The sequence below is a fragment of the Aristolochia californica genome, unplaced genomic scaffold (genome assembly GCF_029961685.1).
Source record: "Aristolochia californica isolate CCGP_79_NKW_82.1479 unplaced genomic scaffold, dmAriCali1.0.hap1 SCAF_2, whole genome shotgun sequence".
Lineage (NCBI taxonomy): Eukaryota > Viridiplantae > Streptophyta > Magnoliopsida > Piperales > Aristolochiaceae > Aristolochia > Aristolochia californica.
Genome location: NW_027181881.1, coordinates 2,081,386 through 2,097,626, shown reverse-complemented (window position 1 = coordinate 2,097,626; position 16,241 = coordinate 2,081,386). Strand labels below are relative to the sequence as shown.

The following is a 16,241-nucleotide window of genomic DNA, read 5'->3' as shown; positions in this document are numbered from 1 at the left end:
AAGAATTTTACCATTATTATTTTAAAAAAAATAGTTAGTGAAAATGAGATACAATTTTTTTTTTCGTTAATTATTTTTTAAAATAATAATGGTTAAATTTTATTTTATTTTATTTTTGTTTTCTGTGGTTCCAAAGAGACCTAAGGTTTTCGTACTAGGAAAGTCATCTTTACCTGCCCAACCTGGCCTGTATTGATTAATTATGTAAATAGGTTATTAAGTATATCTAAATATTACCATTTAATTATTAACAACAAATAAAATAAAATATTAATTATAATTAATTCTACTATGAATATTTGAGTGGCTCCAAATACCAATAATAATAATAATAATATTTTACAAATTATTACATGAAAATATATATTAACATAATAAATAATATTTATGAACAAAAAGGCATTGTACGAGTTTGTTTGACCCCTAGAGTGTGAATTGAAATCTGGCCCGCCCAGCTCCCACCCAATTATTCCAATTTATGGGGCAGGACGTTAGGTATATGGGGCTGTTCTGACCCCTGGAACGGACTGGGTCAAGTCAAAATTTTAAGTAGATTCGTAACAAGTAATGAGGAGTGCCTTTCTTCCTCTTCAAGTATAGAGAAGCGGCTCAAATGGGAAGGCCTTAGGTTCCCTCATCTCCCTCAGGTGAGATGCCATGGCCGCAGGTTCATAGTAGACTCATAGGACCCTTTTTGCTTTTGTTGGTGGCCTGAGGTGAGGTGGGTAGTTACTTCTCTTCTTCGGAGTCTTCTCTCATCTTCTTCCAGTTGTTGCCCCTCTCTGGTTTCCACTCACTCAGTCTCCTGGAGTAGTGGTTTGCCTGTCCTGTCGTAACCTAGTTTTCCGCATGTGAAAGCCCCCACTTGCCATTGATGGAGCTTTTCTTCTCTGATCAAACGTTAATAAGATCGTGAGATCTATGGTCGCCTGTCATGGTCGAGGACACGAGGGCCTGTAAACCCGAGACCGAGTCAGGTGTTGTATCCATGGAACTCTCGCTTATTATGTGTGGCGAAGCAGGATGGGTGTCGGCATCCCTTAGGTAAGGATGTCCGGCAGGGTTGATAGGCGCTGCTGTGCCCTCCTCTGCGAAAGCATTGGAGCATTTATGGCGGCCCCAACCTGCGCCGTGGCACCGAGGTGAAAACTTTTAACGTTCCAGAAGGAAGTAAATCTATTAATTCATTTTTTAAGATTCGGTGTTCACCAGTGAGCAGTAAATCTCTTTCAAGTCATGCTTTGGCATAAGGCCACAAGTAGAAATTCTGAAAACTGCAATTCTGCACTGGCAAATCACATGTTCAGTCCTGAATTCTTCTTCGTAAAAATAACCAGTGCAAATCACACACGAGCAAAGGCTATTAAAGTAGGATTCTTATTTACTTTCTTTTGAATTATGAGTCTGTGATTCGCAAATGACAATTGCTTCTATGAGTTTTCTCATTTACAAGAGGGGTAGGAATAAACTGCAAATTCTTAACTTCAGAAGTCAAGGATCCTGATGCAAGCTTACAACGTAAAATTTCTATAGCAGTTCTGATCGAATTCAGGAATGAAACAAGCCAATAAGCTCTATGCTCTCATAATCATAATGGGGCTTCAGCAGCAGGAGCTTTATGTACGTAAACTCTATCGAATTTAAGAATTGAGAATAATGTTTACCGTTTCAGGGCAACGCCCCTTCTCTTCCAAAGGGGTGAAGAGACCCATTGCAGGGTGATAAAAAACGGTTCTAACTATTGTTGAAATGTATAGCTGTATAGCGTGATCGGAGGAAATTGTATAGCGTGATTGTTTCCTCCGATCCCGTGATTATATTCTTGATTCTATTCCTTGATTTTAGGATCTAAATTGATCCTAAAATCAACTTGTAATGTATTATAAATACCTTCTAAACGGAGAAGAATAAATCATCGGAAAACCATTCGTTCAACCTCTGTTATTATTTTTTCGGTTCTCTGTTTCACATGGTATCAGAGCAGGAGATTTTTCCTCTCTTTTCCGTCACAGAAAGTCGGAGCTAAGTGCTCCTGTAATCGCCGAAGGAGGAAGCCGGAGGAAGAAAAAATCCGTCGGAGTTGCAGAACTCTGTTTTTTCTGCAACTCCATATTCCGGCTGTCCCGACGCCAAAAGAACGTCGTCGACGCCGACGACGGCACCACCACACTGTTACGACTGAAGCCAACGCTCTGTTGCCGTTGCTGAAGACGAAGGTTGCCGTTGCCGATGACGAAGACAGCCGTTGCCGAAGACGAAGGCTGTCGTTGCCGAAGACGAAACGTTTTACGTAGTGGGAATCACGTCGCCGACGAGTTTCGACGATCGCCGACGAGCGCTGACGACGGCATCACCACCCTTTTCCGAATCGAAGCTGACGCTTCCGCTGCCGTTGCCGAAGACGAAGACCGTTGCCGAAGACGACGGTCTTTTTTTAAAACTTAGGTACTGTTGATTTATTTTTCCTGTCGACCCAGACCGGCGGGTCGACCGAATCAGACTGAACCGGTCTAAAATCGAACCGGATCGGACCAGCACTGGAGCGGACCAGAATTGAATCCGCCCAGATAGTACCGAACCGGACCAGATCGAACCGGACCGGACTGAACAGAACCGGACTGGATTAAAAAAAAAAAAAAAATCAAATCGATGGCCACCCCTACAGGCGCATCTACCGACCTTATCCCATCACCACAGATTATAGTCCACCAAGATAATGCTGCGTTTCCAACTGGAATTATCCTCGATGAGACCAATTATTCATTATGGTCCCAACTCATGGAGATGCGAATTGGCGCACGCAACAAAGCTGGATACCTCACCGGCGAAACAAAAAAACCAGCATCTGGTGATGCTAATCTTAGAGCATGGATTACTGAAAATCAAAGAGTTAAAAGTTGGCTTATTGACTCCATGAGTCCATTACTCATGTAGCGATTTATTCGCCTCTCCACTGCCAAGGAGATATGGGAAGCAATATCAAAAACATTCTATGATGGGTCCGATGAAACTTGTATATTTGAGCTGAACCAGAGATTTTTTTCTACCAAACAAAATGGTAGACCGTTATCCACATACTACAATGAACTGGTTGCTATTTTCCAAGAGATTGATCATAGAACTATATCTCAGGAAGGAACAGTCGAAGGGCTAATCCAGTTGCACTCTGCAATGGCTAGGCTTCGGGTTCATATTTTTCTCAGTGGGCTTGACTCCGAATTTGATCAAGTTCGTGGAGAAATTTTGCGAAAAGATCCCAAACTTGATTTGGAAAGTACATATGCCTATGTCAGACGCGAATATCAACAGAGACAGACAATGGGGAGCTATCGCCCAGTCTCCGAGAACTCGGCGATGTTAGTCAACCAAAGCCGACAAGGATCATCAAACAGTCGGAACCCTCAATCCTCTGACAAAGGTAACAATCGTGTATGTTTTCACTGCGGAAAAAAAGGACATTCACAACACCGGTGTTATGAGATTATTGGCTATCCGGAGTGGTGGGATTTCTCGAAAAATCCCCGTAACAAGACTGCTGGGAAAGCTATGGTGACATCCATGGAAGAGAATCAGGAGCTACCTACTGCAAATGTTGCTCATCCAGGTATTCTCGATAATGCATTAGTATTTTCTGTACATTCTAAGAATAGACCTTGGATTATTGATACAGGTGCATCCGATCACATGACAAGGGATCCCAGTCAGTTACAATCCATCCTACCTTCTCCACAATCTGTTATTTCAACAGCCAATGGTAGTACCTCTCCTATTACTGGGGAAGGATCTGTTATCTTATCCAATAATCTGACATTAGATACTGTCCTTGTGGTTCCCTCTCTTGAATATAACCTTTTGTCTGTTAGCCAAATTACTTCCACTCTTGCTTGTACTGTAACTTTTTGGCCCTCATTTTGTGTCTTTCAGGACATCGGAAGATTCTTGGTTATGGTGTTAGACGGGGCAAACTCTACTATTTGGAGTTGACAGAAAACGGGGGAACGAAAATCAGTCAGACAAATCACGCTAGCAGTGAAGATAATGCTCAAACAACTGTATGGTTATGGCATCGACGATTAGGCCACCTTTCCTTTGGTTATCTTAAGAAATTGCGACCTCAACTTTTTTCAGGTTTGACTGATGTGCATTTTCATTGTGACACATGTGAATTGGCTAAAAGCCACCGTATTGCTTATTTCCCGAGTTTGAATAAAAGTTTTGAACCTTTTGCGGTTATTCATTCTGATGTTTGGGGTCCAGCCAAGATTCCCTCTATTTCTAGAGCTCGTTACTTTGTGACATTTATTGATGAATGCACTAGGATGACTTGGGTATCTCTGCTTATCCACAAAAGTGATGTGAGTCTAGCATTTCAGAAATTTCATACCATGATACATACTCAATACCAAAAGCAGATTCGTGTTTTGCAATCTGACAATGGTACTGAGTTTGTTAATGCTTCTCTCGAAACTTTTCTGACCACTCATGGAATTCGTCACCAGACTTCTTGCACCTATACTCCCCAACAGAATGGATTGGCAGAAAGAAAGAATAGACAACTTTTGGAAGTAGTACGTGCCTCTCTCTTTGGCGTGAACATGCCTCGATTTATTGGGGTGAAGCTATCACATCTGTTGCCTACCTCATCAATCGAACACCTTCTAAAGTACTGGATTTTCAAACTCCTCTACATAAGCTGCAATCCCTGATTTCAATTCCCCATCTTCCAAATCTTGAACCCCGAATTTTTGGGTGTACCGCTTATGTTCATATCCCAAAGATCTTGCGAAATAAACTTGATCCATGTGCCAAGCGATGTGTATTTGTTGGCTACTCTGATCTTCAAAAAGGATATCGGTGTTATGATCCACACACCAACAAGTTCCATGTGACTTTAGATGTATCATTCCATGAATCAGTCCCTTATTATTCAGGGGGAGTTTCTTGGACATCTCTTCAGGGGGAGAGTTCAAATGAAGAGAATGTTCCACATGAAGCTAACGGAGATGTTGAAAGAGGTGCCGAAGTTATTGAGTTAGAAGCGGTGAATGAATTTTTTAAGTGTCATGATATGCAACAAGACTGTGATTCAGTAATTTCACCTGAAGAACCCCCAGAGTTGCCCCCGTCTGCACCAACAACTGAAGAATCAACCCAAAATGTTCCTCCTCAGGTAAATACGAATCCTGTGTTTGATGAGTCTACTGAAACATGTCTTCCTACAGAAAACATAACCTCTAGATATCCACAAAGATTGAATAGGGGAGTTCCAAAAAACAGTATGAACCTGATCTTGAAGCAAAGACCAAATACTCAATCAATAACTATGTGTCCTCCCATAGGTTGACTAAATCATATGCATTTACTGTTGATCAATTATCCAGGGTTTCTATTCCTAGTAATGTGCAGGATGCATTAGCTGATCCAAAATGGAAAAAAGCGATGAACGAAGAGATGGAGGCTCTACAAAAAAATGCCACTTGGGAACTTGTTCCCCAACCTAAAGGAGTAAAAACAATTGGATGTCGATGGGTGTTCACATTGAAACTCAAACCGGATGGAAGCATTGACAGATATAAAGCTCAGCTAGTTGCAAAAGGATATACGCAAAGGTATGGAATAGACTATCAGGATACTTTTGCACCAGTAGCTAAGATCAATACAATTCGTATTCTTATATCTATAACAGCAAATCGAGACTGGCCTCTGCAACAATTTGACGTTAAAAATGCCTTCCTCAATGGAGACTTAGAGGAAGAAGTCTACATGGAACTACCACCAGGTGTAAAAAGTGGTTCTTTGTCTCAAGGTAAAGTTTGTAAATTGCAGAAGTCATTGTATGGGCTGAAACAGTCACCTAGAGCATGGTTTGGGAGATTCTCGACTACAATGAAGGAGTTTGGTTATAAACAAAGTAACTCAGATCATACTTTGTTTATAAAACACAAAGAAGGAAAGGTAACAACATTAATTGTATATGTTGATGATATGGTCGTGACAGGAGATGACCCAGGTGAAATGCAAGCTTTACAGGAGTATTTAGCTACTAAATTTGAAATGAAGGATCTCGAACAACTTAAATATTTTTTGGGGATTGAAGTTGCAAGATCGAAATATGGAGTCTTCCTTTCACAGCGAAAATATGTGTTGGATCTTCTAGCTGAAACCGGAATGCTTGACTGTAAACCAATAGAGACACTGATGGAAATGCATCATAAACTCGGAATTCTTCCAGATCAAATTCCAGCAGACAAAGGGCGTTATCAGCGATTAGTTGGAAGATTAATCTACCTATCCCACACAAGGCCCGATGTAGCATATGCAGTAAGCGTTGTGAGCCAATTCATGCATGCACCAAGTAAAGAACATATGGAAGCAGTATATCGGATCTTGAGATACTTAAAGAGTGCTCCAGGAAAAGGTTTGTTATTCTCAAAAAATGGTATCTCTAGTATTGAAGGGTATACAGACTCTGATTGGGCAGGTGATCAGACAACTAGAAGATCCACGTCGGGTTACTTTACTTTTGTGGAAGGGAATCTTGTCACTTGGAGAAGCAAAAAACAGAAGGTAGTATCAAGATCAAGTGCTGAAGCTAAATTTCGAGGTATGGCTCATGGTGTATGCGAGTTGTTATGGATACGGAATATACTGAGAGACCTAGGGATTGAATACGACAACCCTATGAGTCTTCACTGTGATAACAAGGCAGCTATCGCAATTGCACAAAATCCAGTTCAACATGATCGCACTAAACATGTTGAAGTTGATCGTCATTTCATCAAAGAGAACCTCGATGCAAAGATTATACAATTCCCCTTCATTCAATCTGCGAGTGAAATGGCGGATATGCTCACGAAGGCAGTATCAGGGAAAGCATTTCATGGTATAATTGACAAGTTGGGTTTGACTGATATCTATGCACCAACTTGAGGGGGAGTGTTAAAATGTATAGCTGTATAGCGTGATCGGAGGAAACTGTGTAGCGTGATTGTTTCCTCCGATCCCGTGATTATATTCTTGATTCTATTCCTTGATTTTAGGATCTAAATTGATCCTAAAATCAACTTGTAATGTATTATAAATACCTCCTAAACGGAGAAGAATAAATCATCGGAAAACCATTCGTTAAACCTCTGTTATTATTTTTTCGGTTCTCTGTTTCACAACTATGATGCATTCATTCAGAATTTACTGATCCATCTTTATGGATGCAATTACAAGATGGGGATGGCTCCGAGAATTTTTTACGGGATGTCTGAACGAGTCGCTGCAAGCTGGACAACTTTGGTTGTATCGAAGAAGCCTATCGGCCTTTTATGATATGCCTCAAGGGAGTTTAATTTCTTTCAGTGCCATGATTGCAGGCGATGCACAGCGAGGCCAGTACAAGGAAGAGTTATGTTTGTTCAGAGACTTGCAACTTTCAAATCTGGAGCCAAACGATTCTATTATTGCGATCTTCCTCTGAGCCTGTTCGAACCTGGGGCACTCGAGTCTGGTAGATGGATTCACTCGGAAGAAGAGAATGCATGAGGTTGCTTGTAGAAAGAGTCCTGGTTGTACCTTGATTGAGGTAAACGGCTGTGTCGTGAATTTGTTGCATGTGATAAGTCTCAACAAAGGGTACTGGAAGTGGGTGTGACTCTGGGTGGACAGGTAACAATGGAAGAACGAGTCAAGGAATGGATTTTAAATTAAAAAACTTAGAGAGCTGTCTCTTGGCCTGGACTATTCCATTCCAGTTGATCAAATCCAATTTTCAAGGAGAGAGCTCCTAAAGCTGTTTTGTATCGCCTTTTCTGTTATTTTTTAAATCTTTTCCTTTGTCAAATCAAGCCAAGATCAACCAAGTTCAAACATAGGTTCGAGGTTGTCTCGGCTCAATGCCTCCCCTAGTACCGACATCAATAAAGACACCCCTGGTTTCATTCAAAGATCACAACTTGTTCGAGGAGCAATCACACCACATGCACAATCTCCTTTCTTGGATGCTCCAATCAACCTTTCAGTTCATTGATAAAAAATTCTGGCAGGATGCTCAAGCGTTTTACATCCTCCACTCCAGTATCCTGCTAAGACTTCTTGAACTTCCTGTTTTAGCTGGTTAATCTGAGTACGAAGATTCCCCAAAGTCTGAGCGTTCTACTCTAGCTTCTATGTTGGTTGCAGTAAATTTGCACAAGGGTTAGGTTGAGTTAGAGTTTCCAGATCATCACTGTCCCTACTTTTTGGCCCATTTTGCACTAGTTGCAAAGACTCAGGGTGGGCAGATCACAGTGCGTCAATCCCTGTTTTGAAGATGCTATGCTCTCCAGAATATTGATCGTAGGAGAGAATTTGAGGCCCCGGTCCTTATTTAAAACAACTTTGAAGTGATTTACGTAGTCAGATAACACTACGGTCCATTTTATTGCCCTTTTGATCTTATAATAGATACAACTTACAAGCAAAAGATAAGGGGCTGTGTCATTATGAGTATCATTTAACCAAAGAATAAGCTTATGCAGGCATAAACAAGACAACTTATGCTTACAAACGATCAACTAATATACAATTCTTCTCCTCTGTATCACCAAACTTCATTTAGTTTTGAACCCATTACCCTACTCTAACAATACCTTCATTTCCAGCCAACATCAAGTACTTGTCCTTTCTAGTGAGCTTGGTGCACTCAAACCCCAAAACGTTTCCTATTTTCCCTTGCACCATGTTTGCCACTTCAATGCTGGATTTTTCAGCTGCCCAGCACTGAGCCTCATCAGTCATCTTCTCCAGCAGCTTCACTTCATAGGCGGGACTGGGGTTCATGAGAAAGAAGAGCGGGTCCAAGCACTTGAGGCCTCCCGCCGTTGTGCCGTAGAACATGCTGACATGCGTCTTCATGGCCACGGGAACGATCTCGTTCGTGAGTTCTGCAAACAGAGGGCTGAATCTCAGCAAGAACGGCTCTCTGCAGGTGGTGCCTTCCGGGCACACCAGGAGATCGCCTTGCCTCAGCAGATCCTCCATTTTGTTTCTGTCTTGCTCTTTATTTCTCGTCAGACTGACGGTTTTGATGGGTGACAGTATCTCGGACACTCTGCTGAGGCTGTACGTGACTGCGGTGACGGACTTGTGCAGAGAAAACGAGAGATAGATCGGGTCGAGGAGCGTTCGGTGATTGCAGACGTAGAGCGTGCCCTTGGTTTTTCCTTGGATGGGTGTCGATGGTAGTGTACGGACACTGAGCTTCATTCCGGTGAAAAATAGGATGGCGGAAGAGAAACTGTACGGTAGAGATAAAGCGACGAGGAGTCTGAAGAGAGCTAGAAGAAAGCCGAAAGGGATCCACATGAACATGGCTAGACTAGCAATTGGTGTTGGTCTGAAAGCTAATCGGCCGTCATGAAAAATCAGAGGTTTTGGGTATCTTTCAGTCGGCAGGGAATTGCTGTTCCTCTTGTCTGCTTCGCCCACCCAGTCGATGGCCTGGTGCAACAGTAGGAAATCCAATTTAGTTAAGGAGGGAGCAACGCACAGAGGGAGAAACAGAAACAGAAACAGAGAGAAATGGGGTCAGTACCTTGCACTTGGAGAAGAGACAACGGCGATCAAGAGGAATGTTGAAGCTTGTCATACCAACGACATCGCATCCCAGTTTCTCTTCCTCCAGCAAAATCAAATCCGGGCTCATCTTCTTCTCCATCAACCCAACATAATACCCACCAATCACTTTCAGCTCTCTCCCTGCAACAACATCTACATTCAGGTATTCCTTAAGAAACACCTCCACCATAACTCTCGGCATTTCAGTCACAGCCACCTTCTTCCCCGCCTTCATCAGCACCTCAAAGCCCTCCAATCTGATATCCTCCAAAAAGAACTTGGGAAGAACAGTCCTCCCGACTGTCAAACTGTCTTCTCTAATCCCACAAAATGTGACCATCACCATTACCTTAAGCGCCCATTCCTCACTGAGCAATGACATAAAGGTGTACAGGATGAAGAGAAGAAGCGCCCTCAGCAGCCCACCTGCCTCGAAGGCCAGAAGCATAAAGTACGGGAAAACGGAGGAAGACTTAAACAGGGCACCCTCAACATCACACACCAAGGTCTGCTGAGGAAGCTTCTCTGTACAAAGAGGAGTACTAAGGGGCCTGAGAAGATAAGATAGAGAACTCCCCTTCCGCTGGAGCAGGCGTGAGCTCTTCTGTCGTCTGAGAATGATCCGAGAGAAGAGAAGGAACTTGAGGATCGCACTTGCGGTCATCTTTGCATACACATATGGTGCCTTCCACCGGCTTTTATAGGCGACCCCCCCGGAGAAAAGTCAGAAAAGTCCGTCAATTTTATATTGACATTGACGGAGACACTGACCATTTTGACATGGAAAGTAAGCGGTTAATGGAGTGATGGAACACATTGAGAAGGGAACTCATTGAATGAGTCTGGTAAGGAAAGGATCCACAGAGCGGAAAAAAGTGGACTTTTTCGAGGCATTCAAAGCATAACATGTGAAACTTAAGGAATTCCAGTGAACGGAGAGACAGAGAGCGGAACGGGATGAGAAGAAGAAACGCGCACAGAGAGGAGAGGAAACAACACCAAAACTTCCTAAGAGAGGTCCACACGTCAGTAGTTGATTACTGAGTTTTTTTTTATCAAAATATCCAATTTCAAAAACATATTTCGAGAAACATCATCTCCTATGTAAGCTGCCACATCATGACAGATAACGTGTCAATTTTTAATTAATTAATATTTTAATGGATAATAAATAATATTAAATAAGTAAGAGTTAATTTTTTAATTGTTTATTATATTTTTTAATAATTTATTATTTTAGATATAAAGTAATAAAAAGTGTATTTATAATTTGATTTAAAAAAAATTATTCCAAATTTTTATCATTTAATAACATGATAGATGATATGTCGGAATAGTGACGTGGCAATCAATGTGTTCATCTACTTATATTATATTGCTGACATGGCAACATGTAATCAGTCAAAGTTTACGTGTCACGTCTCAGTATACATGTACAAAGGACCGGTCAAAGTTGGGTATTTTTTAAAATAAATTTATATTATCCTCGTTTCTCTAAATATGTTTTTAAAATTAAATATTTTAGTAAAAAGCCCTCATCATTCATTACTAGCCGCAGATCAACAGCGCCATTGTTCCGTCTCTTGAAAGGGATTGGAAATTTCGAGTGTGCATTAAATTAGGACAGCTGCAAACCGTGGTCGACTGAGATCATCGTTGCGGAATTGAAGACAGCTGCAAACCGTGGTCGACTGAGATCATCGTTGCGGAATTGAAGGCCGCAAAGAAAGAAAACAATTCTCCCCTTTCACGCCGCCCTATCCCACCCCAGTCACCCCACAATGGCAATTTGCCAGTCATGTTGGATGAAGAGTTTTCTGCATCTTCCAAGTTCTAAGAACCCATTAAAAGCATAGCCTCGAAGTAAGGCGTTTACACCGAGTGCATGAAACGGGAAGACATATAAATCTCCATTGCTGCTGCACACACCGCCCGGGCCTACCTCCATGTGTTCCCTGTTCACAGAGATCAGGGCCATGCTTCTCAGGCATGGGCGCTCCCTACATCACCTCATCAAGGCGGGGGGCCTCTTGTCAAACTTCATCACTGCGCCTTGCAGGGACCTCGTCTCCGTGAACTCTCCTGATGCATTTGCGTCGCCCTCTACCTCTTCAACTACAGCACTGTCGTTCTCAACTCCATTTTTAAATCCATCCCCACAATTCCTAAAGCAACGATCGATCAACTCAATCAAGATAAGTGGTCCTGTCATTCATTCGTTAGGTTCCCTGCCCTTTGTGGATCAAACATTGAGCTTGGTGATAAGCTCGATGCATATGTACTGATTTCAAGAAGTATCTAGCTAGTTCTTTGATTCCAGAAGGGTATCCACCAAACTCTTGTTGGCATGAGCTGTATTCCTTAAAACAAGGGTATCCATCAAACTCTTGTTGGCATGAGCTGTATTCCTTAAAATCAAGAGGAAGAAGTCCTCTTAGAAAGAAATCCATTTGTAATTCTATGTATAAATAAGAATGTTGTAAATATATGAAAATAGGAAATAAAAAGAAAAAAGGAAATTTTCTCCCGTGTGAAAGCTTACAACTCTCTAGACTCAGGCACTCACTCGGTTAGAGGTTAGATTCAAACGTGATTGGTTGCAAGGAGATTCCATCTCCTTATTTGTTTATTTATTTTTATTATTATTATTTGCATCTCAGGTCACTTAGACAACTTAGTTAAGGAAATCTTGGTCTGTGTTGGGTATATGACCAAAGTCCCACATTGGCTAAAAGTGGGGAGGATCATGAATATATAAGTGTGGATACTATCTCTACTGGTATGATATCTTTTGGGGTAAATCCCAATACCAAATCTATGAGGGCTTAGGTCCAAAGTGGACAATATCATACCAATGTGGAGAAAGGTAGTGTCCATAATCCTTTCAAATGGTATCAGAATTATGCCTCAAAAGTTGGCCATGGTGGATGAATCCTCTGAATGTCGAACGAAGGTGGTGGACCTCTATTAGATGGCGATGGGATCCGTGGATGAGCTCTATTGGACAGGTGGTGCACTTTGGATTCTTCATGGACGTGTCCTGGTCCCAACACTGTAAAGAGGAGTCGATGGTTTGGTAAAGAGTGGACGAACGGATGGTTGTTTGAGGGGAGCCTCGGTGGTCCTTTGTTTGAGGGGAGGATTAAACGACCAAAGTCCCACATTAGTTAGAAATGGAGAGGATCATGGATATATAAGTGTAGATACTATCTCTATTGGTATGAGACTTTTTGGGGTAAAACTCAAGAGCAAATCCATGAGGGCTTAGGCCCAAAGTGGGTAATATCATACCAATGTGGAGAAAAGTAGTGTCCATAGTCCTTTCAGTCTGTGCCAATGGTCTGGTCAATTCTATATCCAGTTTGCTTCACGACTCACAAGTGATTCATAGTAGTGTTATGAAACCGGGAATGGGCTCATTCAATCGGCTTGATAGGCAAACTTACCAGTAGAATCTCTAAACCCTAATAGATAAATGATTGTGCTATTCCTATAGGAACATTCTCTCTTAACTTTACATGCAAAGGAATTAGGCAAAAACTTAGACTAATGGTGTGGTTGACAACTCTTATCTATTTAAATAATAATAAAATAACCCCAACTTTATAATGTGTCCTTGCTTAAGATATACTAGTATAAAAATAAAGTAACTAAATACCACAACCTTGTATCATCTACTTCATGGACTACACCATTAATTGTTAATAATAATAGTTGGGTAAGTTGAACGGTAATTAGTTAAAGAAAAGCTTTAGCTTTTAGTTACTTTTGGAGGAATTTAACTCAACTTTAATATGCATTAAATTACAAGCAGATAAAATTTAAAATTATGCTTCATTTATGTTCTCCACGTTTTTGCACACCTAAATTTGTGTAGGGAGCACAAGGGAAAGTGTTAATGGATACAAAAAAGTTCCTTTGAAAAAAGCTCTGAACTCATTATTTTTCTTTTCAAATGTTCTGTACGCATCCAACGCTGCAAAACAGGCTTTACCAGACATTTGCAAATAAATTTGAACAACCCCTTGTACTGTTACAAGGCTCAAGTACCTGGATTCTAGTGATTAGTTCATAAAGAATATAAAAAAACGATAACACGAAGAAGGAAAAACGAAAATGGAAGGTACCCAAGAGGCCGATTTCGTCGAGTTTATCCTCTATACCTATCGTGACAAAGCCGACGAGGTAACCTGCAGGCAAAGTAATCTGGTCTGCCTTGTTGGGGAGTAATTTGGAATGCTCGAATATGCTTTTGTCATCTTAGAGTTGCCTCGGAGGATCTTTGAGGCAGCTGCGAGGCCTCCACTCTTGATCTTTTGGCACTCGGTGTCTTCGGTCATGAATTCCAGTTACTTCTCTGACAACTTTTATTGGGAATAATTTATGGCTCTGGGCTCCTTGTCTATTTGTATAAACTAGGATGAAAAGAAATATTTATCATTGAGAAGAAAACCTCTAGGTCCCTTGTCAAGGGAAAGGGTTGAAGAGACAGGCCTTTTAAACCAGGGTTGATTTGAAGCGAGGAGGCTGCTAGGGAAAAATGTTTTAGGTTGGGTCCCCACTATCAAAGCAGTCTACATTTCGAGAAAGAGAGATTGATGTGTCCATACTCTCCCATGAGCTCCCTTACCACTATTGTGGCTTATACTGGGGATGTAACTTGGTTCAAGCATTTCTACAAACAGTCATGGTTCCTTTCATAAACCAGCGATTTGCTGAGAGGAGACTTAAGTCAATGTTTTTTCAAAGTATGTAAATGAACCAATGTTTCATCCAACTTGGAAAAGGCTGTCATCAAGAATTCATTATCATAAGATAACTTGTTTGGTCATTTCAGCCTTTTCTTGAATGGACAAAGACGCATACCAGAAAGTTTCCATGTGCTGTTGATGTTAGACTAAAGGAGAGGCCAATCTTTAGCTATTGCTACGGTGAAAACAACTCTAATAGTTTGTGGACGTACCACAAAAACCCTAAACCCAGTTGGTGATGACCCTGAGCTAGGCGTCTAGCTTTAAATGTAAAAACTTTAATGAATTTTGAAATCATATATGAAATTCATAAACCGAAATCGTACCTCCTGACATGGCATCAATTTCCGGCGTTTGACATATTCGACTCCGGCAAACAGAGTGAATAACATTATCTCATCTATCGCAGAGGCTCGTCGATGGCAACGTTCAGGCATGTCTCTGCTAGACCAGACCCCCTCTTATAGCCTCCTCTCCATCAAAGGAAACCACCAAAGAATAGGAAACTGAAGGGTTGTAACTGACGACCACCATCAATGAAAAACCAACGACGGATGGGTACCTTAAGTGACGGTTAGTGAACCGTCTAGGTGAAGGTTCGTGAACATGATTTTAACTTGGTTTGAAATACCATTTGGAGCCTACTACATTCATGAAAGGGGTTTGTGGAACAAGTTCCCCCATTTCATTGAAGAGGAGGGCGTTGTATTTGTCTAACATGGCTTATTTCCAATGAGGAAAAGAGAGAGCTTCTTTATTATTTCGAGTTCTTGAAGATAGGAAGCATGAATTAGCAAGGCTGGAGTGTCTACTCTTTTCCCTTGCTGAGGTCTGCTGTTCAGTGGCAGACCTTAGCAACGCATCATTGAAATTTGAAAGGTATTAGCCTCGGTTTTCCTTCGGTGGCTCCTGAGCCACAATCAAACACAAATAATAATTAGAAGGGAATAACAGATCACAGTCCGTGTCTTTTTTTCCCCCTTTAATTTTGTAGAGATTTTTTATTAGTTTGTCCAACACAAGAGATGAGAGTCCAGTGATGGACTGGCCATTAGAGAGGTCCCAAAGGAAGAGACTACTAAAAGTGAATCGAAAGAAGAACAAAAAAAACTAATTGATAAAGCTGTAAAAGGCTTGGCAGCGAGAATTGGAGAAGAGTCTCCATCTGCAATTCCCTCAATTTAAGGCTGAAAGTCCACATGCGAAGCCAAGGGAACACATCTCCAGAAAACTTCTTCGTCCCTCCTCCCATTAAGCCTAAACCTGTCTAAGCACTCCGTTTCTCCGTTCTCCTCCAAGATCTTCTCCAGCGTCTCTCTCTGCAGCTTCGCTGCATCTCTTGTTTTCACCTCAAAATCATCTATGAAAAGGCAAGAACTCATCCATTAATTCTCTCCACTGGTCTACTATGGCTGTACCTCTCACCGTTTAATATAAAAGATTTTCTCCGAGCTCGTTCTGGAGTATTGGCACTTGCTTCATGAACTTGGTTCAGATTTCAAAAATGACACCCCTATTGAATGTACAGCATATCAATATAATCCGCTTTGCAGAAGCTTGCATTTGCAGAGCCGCCACGACGCTTAAACGCTCAACATGTCTTACCTCAATTAAATGGCCCTGGTAGCAATTTTTTTTGCGGCCTCACCTGCCAAATTGTAAATTGATATCAAAGAAAAAGAGTCTGAAGCAAAAACTTCCTCAATATAAACATTTGTTAAATTGGGTCCAAGACCTATCCCAAAATGAGTAGCCACTTAGAAAACCTCTTCTGTTAACTAATAAATTCAAAATCTTTGATCTCACTAATCCATGTGGATCTTCAGTATTGTTGTGTTGGAGTTGGCAACGCATCGGGGAGTATTGAATTGGTTGATGGTAGACTCAAGGCTTTGGTAGTGTTCA

At 41.4% G+C, this 16,241-nt stretch overlaps 1 protein-coding gene across 1 annotated transcript; it reads right to left on the bottom strand.

Moving 5' to 3' along the window:
- Positions 1-8,409: 8,409 nt before the first annotated feature.
- Positions 8,410-10,264, bottom strand: LOC137956162 (probable glycerol-3-phosphate acyltransferase 3). Its single transcript, XM_068803529.1, has 2 exons — positions 9,563-10,264; positions 8,410-9,468 (listed from the first exon to the last, which is right to left on the bottom strand). Exons 1-2 carry the CDS (start codon positions 10,247-10,249, stop codon positions 8,599-8,601), a joined length of 1,557 nt encoding a protein of 518 aa, XP_068659630.1. The 5' UTR covers positions 10,250-10,264; the 3' UTR covers positions 8,410-8,598.
- Between the last annotated feature and the right edge of the window lie 5,977 nt (positions 10,265-16,241).

Coding starts and splice junctions, on each gene's coding strand:
- LOC137956162 (XM_068803529.1), bottom strand. CDS start 10,249: ATGACCGCAAGTGCGATCCTCAAGTTCCTTCTCTTCTCTCGGATCATT. Junction 9,469..9,562: donor GTCTCTTCTCCAAGTGCAAG/GTACTGACCCCA, acceptor CTGTTGCACCAG/GCCATCGACTGGGTGGGCGA.